This window comes from Loxodonta africana, chromosome 3, assembly GCF_030014295.1.
Source record: "Loxodonta africana isolate mLoxAfr1 chromosome 3, mLoxAfr1.hap2, whole genome shotgun sequence".
NCBI lineage: Eukaryota > Metazoa > Chordata > Mammalia > Proboscidea > Elephantidae > Loxodonta > Loxodonta africana.
Genome location: NC_087344.1, coordinates 34977090 through 34989054, shown reverse-complemented (window position 1 = coordinate 34989054; position 11965 = coordinate 34977090). Strand labels below are relative to the sequence as shown.

Here is an 11965-nt window from a genome sequence, read left to right as displayed (position 1 = left end):
GGAGGAATCGGGAATGATTGTAGGGGTGTAGCTTCAGGGTTAGCCCTCCCTGCCCTCAGTGTCTGGCTTGGCCACTTCTGAGTCCAGGAGTTGTGCCAGCTGAGGGCCACTCCTCCTGCGTCCTGTCTTGCCGTCATGCCTCTCAAGCTCATATCCGCATGAAGAGCCAGAAGATGCTCGGCCCGTGGCCCTGGGGGCTGACTGCGGGGAGTGGGTCACCTCCATGAGTAGGACCCATGCTGTCCTGGCCCAGCGGGCACGTGATACACTGTGAGGGTGCATCTGGATGTCCTTCAGCCACACTCAGCTGCTGAGGGAGGGGGCCTGGTGCTGAGGAAGGGGGCCCCTACCTTTTGTCTGGTTTGCTGGTGGCGGTGGACCCTTTTGCCTCAAGTTGGGAGCCCTGACGGTGTAGGTTGGGCCAAGCCTAGGAGGCAGGCCTTGTCAAGTGGCCTGTCAGATGTCACCAGACTCCATGGTGGGGGGGGTCAGGAGCAGGGCCGGGGGTCCAGCTTTGGGCCCTGCAGGAGAGCATTGCTTGCCCACAGGACTCCGAGTTTGCCGAAGAGGAAATCAGTTTGCCTTTAATGGCAAACATAAGATTTTTCTCATTGTCAGTGGGAGAGGGAGCTAGAGAGCAAAATGGAGCCTTCAGAAAACGCAGGAAGTTGCATGGTTGGGAGTGTAGATTCTTGTGTACACACGTATGCACACATTCCCACACGCATGCACACAAACCATATACACATGCACACACACCACACACAACACCACAGCTGCCTGGGAGGCCCTGAGCCCCCTTCCCACCAGGCAATGAGGGGGCATTTTGGAGGCTTGGGGAGGGTGAGCCTGGGGGGTGGATGGAGAGCCTTTCTCTCTCTCCACCCCCTCCCACAATGCAGCAGGGGGGCAGCCGGCCCAGCGGAGGTGTGGAATTTCCCCACGCTCCTCCAGGGGAGGGGGATTTCCACAGCGAGGCTGGCATTTCCACCCTCTTCCCCTGCTGTCTGGAGGCCTCTCCATGCCCAATTCAGGCAACAATTTGGAGACTCATAAGTTCATTTTCTGGTCGATAACCCGGTTACTTAGTCACAAGTTAAGAGGTATAAAAGGGACACCTTGACATCTCCAGCCCCGCTCCCCTCCCCAGAGGCAGTGTAGCACAGAAGAAAAGCAGATGCGCGTATGCACACGTGTGTACATGCAGGTGTACGCCTCTGAATGTGGGCGGGTGGATGTGTGAGCATGGCATCTGAGTGTGCGTGTGTGTGCACGTGTATGTGCACGTGTGTGGTGCATGTACTTGCATGTATATGGGGTTTTTTTGGTGCATGTGTGCGTGCATGATGCGTGCCTGCGTATGCATGTGTGTGGATATGGATGTGCAAGTATGAATGATATGGGTTTGTGTGGCAGGTGTACACTTGTGCATACATGTGTGTGTGTATGTGCATGTTTCTGAGTGTGCGTGCATGTACGTTCTCGTCCTGACACACTGGCAGTGAGGTGCACACTCTGCCCTTGGCCTTGCTGGAGCGCCCCCTCCGCATGAGGCTGGAGCCCTCTGTGGTGTGGACGAGGTCACCCTCCAGCCTCACTGCAGTGAAAGCCTGAAGTGGGGGCCCAACGGGTGGGGGTGCCTAGGATGGGGTCCTGAAAGCCAACCCCATGGCCTGGGATGCTGGGGCCAGAGTTTGGGGCCAGCAGGGGCGGGTGGGCCATCAGAGCAGCCACAGAAAAGGGCTGGAAATTTGTCTGCGAGAGCAACCACGTGTGTGCACACATCCTGGCACATGGATACAGCTGCTGTGTGGACCCACACCAGCTGCGTGGACCCACACCTGCTGTGTGGACACTGGCCACGCATCTGGACCTCATCCCTCCTGGCGACTGTGTTGTCCCAGCTCGCCCTTGTCACTCGCGTGGCACCATACCCTGGGCCCACCCCAATCTCTACCCTGCTGCCCTATCCGCCCCACAGTGCCTGCCCCACCATGATGCCCATCCCAAAGTGCCTGGGGACGGCCAGACAGCAGGAGGTCTGCTCCAGCCACTCTCCTGACCTAGCCAGCTGCCTTGGTTTACACAGTGGTCCACGCAGCGTTTTGTTGAGAGGCTGAGGATTGACATGAATGTGTCTGAGGCAAGGTCAGCTTCCTGAGGGTCCCCCACACCCCAGCAGGGAGAATTGGTGCCAGGAAAGATTGAGCCATGTGAGGAGAGGGTGCTAGGCAGGGGGCTCTGGCCTCTGTGGGTGGCCTGGCCACACAGGAGGGAGGGGGCAGGCAAGACCAGCTCTGAGGACCTGGCCTGACCCTGTCCTTCTGATGTCCCCGTGATCTTCGCACTGGGGGAGGGATCTTAATGGATGACCGGCTGTGCCCAGCCTGAGGTTGGTGGCCACCAGGAGTCGGGGGGCGCTAAGGGGCTGGGATGTAGGCAGGAGAGAGTCTCCAGTCGGGACTGGGGACCCCAGGCTTCTACTTCCTCCCGCTCCTCCCCCGCCATCCCGCCCCTCCCCCACAGCCCTTAAAGTCACATCCTGCAAGAACAGCCCCAGACTCTGAGGAGACTGAGGATGTGCGAGGGGACGCGGCTGTTGGTGCCCTGCATGGCCCTGCTGCTCCTGGCACTGGCACTCAGCTGTTCGGCCACGCTCAACTGCAAGGGGCCCACCTACCCCAGCGGCAGCAGGTGCTGCAATGAGTGCCAGCCTGGTGAGGGCCTGGGTCATGGGGCTGAGAGGGGGCCAGGAGAGGGAGGACCAGGAGGGGAGACTGGGAAGGGAATGGGGACGGGACCCAAGGGACGGTCAGGAGGGGCTGGGAATGAAGGTAGGGGGTGGAGCGTAGGCGTGAGGATTGTAAGGGGCCGCATGGGGTCTCTCTTAGCACCTGGAGCTGGGGGATGGAGCAGCCAGGGCCAGGCCGGGGCGACCAGTCTGCAGGCAGAGGGGCTCCGAGCTGATGCTGCCCACCTGTTTTTGCCCCACAGGTTATGGGATGGAGAGTCGCTGCGATGACTCCGGTGACACCGTGTGCCAGCTGTGCAAGCCCGGTTACTACAATGAGGCTTTCAACTATGAGGCCTGCAGGCCCTGCACGCAGTGCAACGAGAGTAAGCACCACAACTGCCCGGCCTGGGGCCCCGGGCCCACTACCCCCAATCACCATCACCATTCCACCCTGCCCCCCCCACTCCCACCCCCGGCTCAGCACTAGGAGACCACAACCACCTTCCACTGTCACATGTGGCTGCATGGAGTCCCCACACAGCCGCAGAAACAAACCCCCAAACCACAGTGGGCTGCTCTCTGGGGTCCCACCACAAGGGGTGTTCAGGGGTGTGGCATGTTCTGGCCACATGGGCCTTGCCTGAGTCTAAGCTGCCCTGTTGGGGAGGCTTTCTGGAGGAGGAGCTACAGGGCCCTGCAGAGGGCAAACAGGCAGACCCCTGACACCCCTTGGAAATGCTCCTGGCTGGAACCGGGCCTTGGGGCACCTCCTAGCGGAGTGAGGCTGAGGTCCCCACCCTTGGTGCTTGTGCTATGCACAAGCCTAGGGAAGGCAAACCCTGACCTCTCCCAGGACCCCAGGACCCTGCCCTAACTGCTCCTAGGCCCTAACCCTCCCCCCGGCCCCTGACTCTGTCCCTACGGCTCTCCGGCTCTCCTTGGCCCAGGAAGTGGAAGTGAGTCCGTGCAGAGCTGCACACCCACGAGGGACACTGTCTGCCACTGCAGGCCGGGCACCCAGCCCCAGGGCGGCTACAAGCCAGGAGTCGGTGAGCGGTGGGGCCTCAGGCTGGGTATCAGGGAATCTGGCCCCCCACCACACCTGGGACCCCTTCAGGCCTGGAAGGGGTAAAGGGCAGGCCGTGGCCAGGGAGGGCTAGGCCCAAGCACCGCTGCTGAGGTAGGGCTGGGGCTGAGCCTGTCCTGTCTCTCCCCTGCAGACTGCGCCCCCTGCCCACCGGGACACTTTTCCCCGGGCCACAACCAGGCTTGTAAGCCCTGGACCGAGTAAGTGGCAGGCACCCGGCTGAAGGGCCTGGGGGCCTGGGGGCCTGGGGGGCTGGGGATGAGGGGAGGGCTGGGGGCTTGGGGGCCCACGGGCCTGGGTGGTGTGTGACCCCTCGGTATAGGCCGGAGTGGGATATATGACCAGGCCCAGGTACTGGCAGGGAAGCTGTGTGTGTGTGTGTGTACGTGCGTGTGTGTGAGTGTACGTGCGTGTGTGTGTGTGTACGTGAGTGTGTGTGTGTATGTGAGTGTGTGTGTATGAGTGTGTGAGTGTGAGTGTGGTTGTGTGTGGGCAAGTGTGTGAGTGTGCATCTATGCGTATGTATTAGTGTGTGAGTGTGTGCATGATCGTCCACAGCTGGGGCCCCTGTCTCCACACGGCTGACATTCTAGAGTGAGGTAGGCAGGACAGAGGGCAGGGAGCTCAGGAATGCACAGGCCCAGTTGAGCCACTTGGGTGAGGGTAGAACAAGCCAATGTGGTGGGCATGGAGGAGGCCCCTGAAGGGACACAGGGAGTTGGGGAAGCCCCTCCAGGGTGGGGCAGATGTTCCAGGGGTCAGGCTTCGGCAGCAAGCAATTCCGGGACCTGGGCAGAGTCACTGCCCCTTCTCTTCCACTGCCTTTATTCTGTGGTCTGAGGCGGGTAGCTGTGTGGATGCTGCCCAGAGACTGACCCAGGGCGGACCCCACCTGCATCACATTCGGTCCCAATGTGGACGCCTCCATCGCAGTCCGACCTAGTGCAGACCTCCCCATCACAGTCCAACCCATGGTGGACCACTCCCCCGCCCACTGCAGTCCTGGCCCTAGGCCCACCCGGGTGGGGTGTCGGGTCTTGCCTGATCGGGCCTCCCCACAGCTGTACCTCCACTGGGAAGCGCACCCTGCAGCCAGCCAGCAACAGCTCAGATGCAGTCTGTGAGGACAGAAGCCCTCCGGCCACCACGCTAGTTTGGAGCACCCAGCACCTCCCAGCCCTACCCACCCCTGCCCAGCCCACCACTGCCCAGCCTGAGGCCTCACAAAGGCCTCCTGAAGCTCCAACAGGCCCCCCCAGGGGTAAGGAACCTGGCCTTACCCCAAGCAGGTGAGGCGGTAGGGATGGGGTCTCCCTGTCCCTATGGACCTCATCCCAGCCAGTCCTGTCCCCCACAGGCCCTGCGCTGGCTGCCATCCTGGGCCTGAGCCTGGGCCTGGGCCTGCTGAGTGCCATGGCTGCTGTGCTAGTCCTAATCCTGTACCGCCAGGCCTGGAGGCCGCCACCCACTGCCCTGAAGCCCCCTGGTGAGTGCCTGCCTGGCTCAGCCCAGACCCTCCTGCAGGGTGAAGACCCCCAGTCATCTCCCGCCTGCCCTGTCCTTCTCCCTAGGGGGCAACAGCTTCCGGACCCCCATCCAAGAGGAGCATGCCGATGAGTACTCTGTCCTGGCCAAGGTCTGAACGGAGCCAGCGCCCCCTCCCCAAGCCGCATTCAGAAGGTTCTGGCTGGACCAAGCCGCTGCCACTGCTCCCTGAACCCCTGTGTCCCCTCTGCGCCGTTTTAGGCGTTTCTGGGCTGGCCCCTGGGCTCCAGTACGTATGTCGTGCATACTCCTGCCCAGACTGCCCCCAATAAAGACTTTATACACGTGGGTCTCCCGAGGACACCAAGGGCTAAAGGCGCACACCCACGGGGGGCGGATGCGGGTGCATACACCAAGAGGGAGATGGAGGGACACACACCCATGGGGAGTTATGGGGGGCAGGGGGTGCACACTCACTGGGGAGTGAGGAGCATGCCCCCACGGGGTGGTAGGGGAATGGGGGCATGCAGCCAAGGGGGAAAAGGGGCACACACAACCACGGGGGAGACGGAGGGATGTGCAGCCATGGAGGAGGCATGGGGGGCAGGGGAGTGCATACTCACTGGGGAGTGGGGGGCATATACCTTCAGGGGAGAAGGGAGGTAGAGGGGGATATGTTCACTGAGGGACAGGAGTCTCGCACCAATGGAGCTGATGGGGGATGGAAGATACACACCGATTGGGAGGGGGTGGGGACAGGTGACACACACCCATGGGGGACTAGAGGGGTGGGGGCAACGCATCCATGGGCAAGATGGGGCCTTGTCCATTTCTGGCTAGGAGGGGTCTGGGCCAAGGCATTCTGGGCAATAGGACACTTCACCACTCGAAAGGCCCCATCCTCCCCATTCTCTGGGCTTGGAACATCCTGGGGTTTGTAGGGGGGCAGGGGGTGAATAAAAAGTCCAAAATAAGTGTCCTCAGAAAAAGCAGCCCCACGGTTTGTTGAATGAGCACCAAGAGAAGCCCGACCTGGCCTGCAGCACTGTGCTGCAGGCTAGGGGCAGCAGTAGCACCCGCCGATGGGGACATTGGACCACCAGCCACCTTGGGTCCCTGTTCACCCTTCCGAGGGGTGACACGGGTATCAGCCCCCCATGTAGACCCCATGCAGCTGGCAGAACTGTGACTAGGACCCCAGCTTGAGATGAATGGGCAAAGGAGGAGGGGTGCCATCACAGGTCCTCCTGAGCCTACCACCCGGCCTGGTGCCCCTGCAGGCAGGGGTAGTGATGGCAAGCCATGCGGAGAGCTGGTGACCCCTGACAAGGCCACCATCGGGCACTCTGGGCACCTGCTGTCTTATCCCTAGGAGCATACCTGGCAGAGGAGCATGAGTGAACAGAATGTCCTTAAAACTTTAATCCATGTAGACCCAGGCTGGGAACCCAAATGCCCATCAGCAGTAGGATGACCCATAAACTGCAGCTTGTTCAGATGGGAAGACGCTGGGCCCGAAAAGAACATAGCTCCTGTAACAATGCCCCTGCGGGCAGCGTTTCAGAAGAACCCAGACCCCGTGAGGACTGGGGCTCCCTGGGGCAGCGCACTTGGGCTGCACAGGAGCCACATGTGGAAATGCACTAGCCGTCTGTGCCCTATCCTACATGCAGGCCACACCTGTGAGAAAGCTCACAAGTGCGGGACAAGTGGCCAGGTGTTAGAGAAACTGAAGCATTTGCCCACAAAGTGAGAGCAGAAAAATTCACAAAAACATTAATAAAAATGGAGCCACACAAGAGGTAGAAGAAGACAATGTGTGTGTTTCTGAGCTGAGGTGAGAGGATTCTCCCTTCCCACCTGGTCAGATGTCCGGCTGGCTGAGTCTCCTAAGGCCAGCCCACATGTGTCCCTGGAGGATAATGAGCTGCTCACAAGGTCTTGGCAAGCACAGAAGAGCAGATAAAGTCATCCTCAATCCCCCCACTCAGTTACAGACACTCCACTCATTCACTCAGATACCGCGTGCTAAGCAGACACCCAGGTACACAGCACACAGGGGACTCAGGTACACAGGATATATAGGTATACAAAGCACTCAGGTATGCAGGATATACAGGTACACAGAGCACTCAGGTACATAGGGTACTCAGGGTACACATACACAGGGCACTCAGATACAACAGGGAACTCAGGTACACAGGGTACTCAGGGTACATAACACACAGAGCACTCAGGTACATGGGGTACACATACACAGGGTACTAGGGTACACAAGGCACACAGTACACATACACAGGTTAGTTGGGGACATAGGGCACACATGTACATGGGGTACTCGGGTACACAGGGTACACAGCATACCAGGCATAGAAGTGTGGTGCAGTGGATTGCTTTAATATGTTCCTTCTAGCCACAGTCTTGTAACTCCTGCAAAATGATTGGGTGGGACTATGCAAATAAGGTGCTTGTGGCCCACAAAAGGGATTGGACAGTTTTGCTAGCGCAAATAAGGTGTATGGAACACTTGCAGGGGTGGGACCATGCAAATAAGGTCAGTTTTACCATTCCCCTAGGCTTAAAGGGAGCCAATCCCAAGGTTGGAGGGGGGCTTCACTACCATTATGAAGGTTAATACCCGCCCCCCCAAAAAAACCAAACCCAGTGCTATCAAGTCAATTCCAACTCATAGCGACCCTACAGGACAGAATAGAACTGCCCGATAGAGTTTCCAAGGAACACCTTGTGGATTTGAACCACCAACCTTTTGGTTAAACAGCTGTAGCACTTAACCACTACACCACCAGGGTTTCCATGAAGGTTAATATTATGTGTCAAATTGATTAGGCTATTATTCTCAGTGGTTTGGCAGCCATTGGACTGATTGCATTTCTATAATGTTATATATTGTAATCTCATTCATGATGTGATCTGGTGCAGTCAATCAAATGTGATCAGCCAATCAGTTGTAAGGGACGTTTCCTCAGGGGTGTGGCCTGCATCCAATATATATGGACCTTCTGGCAAAGCTCGCCAGTTTGCTCTGGATTTTGCATCTAACTCGTCAGCCGCTGACCTCCGGTTCTTGGGACCTGAGCCAGCAGCCTGCTGCCTGACCTGCAGATCTTGTGATTCACTGTCTCCCACAACCACATGAACCTGCAGCCTTCTGCCTTACCTGCCAATTTTGGGTTCATCAGTCTGTGCAACCACATGAGTCAGAAGAAGCCTCTAGCCTGTCAGCCTCCTCAACTTCATGAGCCATTTCCTTGAGATAAATCTCTCTCTATGTATTTATATACTCTTCACTTGTTTTTCTGCTCTAGAGAACCCAGCCTAAAACATTTGGTACCAAGAATGGTTCTAAAGGAACAAAATGGGAAGGATTTTTCTGAACTGGTTCTCAAGTCTAGCTAGCCTTAAAGGCACTGATGACTCTGTCTCCAGTAGTAAAGAGGGCACTGCTAATCCATTGCATGAAGTGGCAATAGAAACACGCAAAATATCATCTCCAATGGATCAAATATTTGTGAAAGACAAGGCTCTGGGTGACTGCATAATTGATACTTTTCTATACCTTTGTCAGAATGAGAAGTATAAGGAAGCTAGTTGGTCCCACTTTTGCTAGACAAAGTGTTGAAAGAAAGAGATGAGCTCAGGGCTTCAGAGTCACAGCTTGTCATGGATTGAATTGTGTCCCCCCAAAATATCTGTCAACTTGGCTAGGCCATGATTCCCTTGTATGACTGTCTACCATTTTATCTTCTGATATAATTTCCCTCTGTGTTATAAATCCTATCACCATGATGCAATACAATGGATTAGCTGCAGTTATATTGATGAGGTCTACAAGATTAGATAGTGTCTTAAGCCAATCTTTTTTGAGATATAAAAGAGAGAAGTGAGCAGAGAGATGTGGGGACCTCATACCACCAAGAAAGCAGCTCCAGGAGCAAAGTGCGTCCTTTGGACCTGAGGTTCCTGCGCTGACATGCTCCCAGAGCATAGGAAGATTGATGCATCACAAGGACCTTCCTCCAGAGCTGAGAGAGAGAGAAAGCCTTCACCTGGAGCCAGCGCCCTGAATTTGGACTTCTAGCTTACTGAACTGTGAGAGAAGAAACTTCCCTTTGTTAAAGTCACCCACTTGTGGTATTTCTGTTATAGCAGCACTAGATGACTAAGACACAGCTCAGGTGCCATATAAAAGATCTGAAAGTTGCCACTTGTGCCCTGAAAAAAAGCCCTGTTTTTTGTAGTAACAGAGCTGATGCTGACGAAAACCAAACCGAGTTTATCGTTAGAGTGGCTGAATTACAATGCCAGTTCAATTCCCAACTTTAATGGTGTCTGGAGTTAAAGTGAGGGCATTGATTGGGGAGAAATGGGATCCTGAAACTTGGAATGGGGACATATAGGCAAATAATCAGGAAGCTGGGGATACTGAGCCCCTAAATTCTGTTGAATCACTCCTGCCAACAGAACCAGCCCTCTTACTACCGTCTGAAAAGATTACTCCATCTTTGTTGGCTAGGCCACCCTCCCCAGTAAAACTATCATGTCTTCCACTACCTCCATTTGATGAGATCAACCCAGCTGTGTCTGAAGAGCCTTTGTCTGATATATCACCTGGGGAGGTATCTGGGCCATTGCCTGGGGTATCACCTGAGGCAGATATATTACAAGACATTGCTGAACCCCATAACCCACCCTCACCACTCATTTTTGCTTCTAGACCTAGAACTAGACTTAAGTCCCAGCAAGCCCCAAGAGGTGAAGTATGAAGTGTGACCCATGAGGAGGTACGCTATACTTCAGTAAGAATGGCTTGATTTTTCTAATATACACAAACAGAAACCTGGGAAATATGTGTGTGAATGGCTATTAAGGGTGTGGGATAACGGTGCAAGGAACATAAAGCTGGGTCAGTCTGAGTTAATTGATATGGGCCCACTAAGCACAGATTCTTTATTCAATGTTTTGGCTTGAGAGGTTAGAAAAGGGTCTAAGCTTATTTGGTTGATTCACTGAAGCATGGATTAAGTGGTGGTCTACACTAAATCAGGTTGAAGTGCCAGACCTGCCTTGGTATACTGTCAAAGAAGGAATCTAAAGGCTTAGGGAAATTGGCATGTTAGAGGGAATTTATCAGGTTGGACACACAGACCCATACACGGAGTGCCCAGAGGACACACTTTTCGCTGCAACAGTGAAAAACAAATTGGTGAAGGGAACCCCAGTATCCTTGAAGACTGCTGTGATTGCTATTTTATGTAAGTCATATTTGACAGTGGGAACTGCCCTAACTGAATTAGGACACCTAACTACAACGGGGCTGGTCAGACCTCATGTTGGTAGGGGCCAAGTGGCAGCTCTTCATCACCAAAGACAAGGTGGGTATTGTTACCATAATGGACAACAGAGTCAAAGCAGTAATCAGAATAGTCTGACTTGTGTGGGCTTATGGCATTGGCTACTTAGTCATGGTGTCTTTAGAAGTGAAATAGATGGGAAATTTACTATTTACTTGACCTGTACAAGCGGAAGAGTTCTAGGTCAAGTGAATGGCAGCCTAACTTAATTTGCCAGAATAGAGTTATGGCCCCTTAATCAATTCCCAGACTTGAGCCGGCTTACAGACACACAACCCCTTGAATGAAGGGGAGGCTAAGTCCCCTTGATGAAGGACCCCACCATACTGCCACAAATGAGGGGGCTAGTTCTGTTAATCTTTCTCCCAGCCTTCTCCAAAGGGATGTATGGCCTTTTGGAGAGTGATTGTTCATCGGGGAAAAGGAAATTATCAGACTTTTGGGGGATTACTGGACACTGGCTCTGAACTGGCACTAATTCTAGGAGACACAACCTGTCACTGTGGTCCACCAGTCAGAGTGGGGGCATATGGAGGTCAGGTTATTAATGGAGTCTTAGCTCGGGATCATCTCACCGTGGGTCTAGTGGGTCCCTAAACCCAACCTGTAGTGATTTCCTCAGTTCCAGGATGCATAATTGGAATCAACATACTCAGCAACTGGCAGGACCCCCACACTGGATTCCTAGCATGTGGAATAAGGGCTATTATCATAAGAAAGACCAAGTGGAAACTATTAAGATTGCCCCTACCTAGGAAAATAATAAACCAAAAGCAATATTGCATTCTGGAAGGATTGCAGAGATTACTGCCGCCATTAAGGAATTGAAGGATTCAGGGGTGGTGATTCTCACCACATCTTCATTCAACTCGCCTATCTGGCCTATGCAAAATACAGAAGGATCTTGGAGAATGACAGTGTATTATCATAAACTAAACAAGGTGGTGACTCCAATTGCAGCTGCCGTTCCAGATGTGGCTTCATTGCTTGAGCAAATTAATACATCTCCTGGTACCTGGTATGTAGCTATCGATCTAGCTAAATGCCTTTTTCTCCACGCCTGTTTTGAAGGACCAACAGAAGCAGTTTGCCTTCAGCTGGCAAGGCCAGCAATACACCTTCACTTTCCTACCTCAGAGGTGTATCAACTCTCCAGCCCTATGTCATAATTTAGTCCACAGGGACATTGATCACCTTTCCCTTCCACAAGACATCACACTGGTCCAGTACATTGCTGACATTATGCTGAGTGGACCTAGTAAGGAAGAAGTGTCAATGACTCTGGAC

The 11965-nt window shown here is 54.6% G+C and overlaps 1 protein-coding gene across 1 annotated transcript; it reads left to right on the top strand.

Moving 5' to 3' along the window:
* Nucleotides 1-1738: 1738 nt before the first annotated feature.
* Nucleotides 1739-10054, top strand: TNFRSF4 (TNF receptor superfamily member 4). The gene is made up of 7 exons (XM_003413229.4): nt 1739-2717; nt 2995-3117; nt 3682-3783; nt 3955-4021; nt 4883-5082; nt 5179-5307; nt 5393-10054. Exons 1-7 carry the CDS (start codon nt 2579-2581, stop codon nt 5461-5463), a joined length of 831 nt encoding a protein of 276 aa, XP_003413277.2. The 5' UTR covers nt 1739-2578; the 3' UTR covers nt 5464-10054.
* Nucleotides 10055-11965: the final 1911 nt, after the last annotated feature.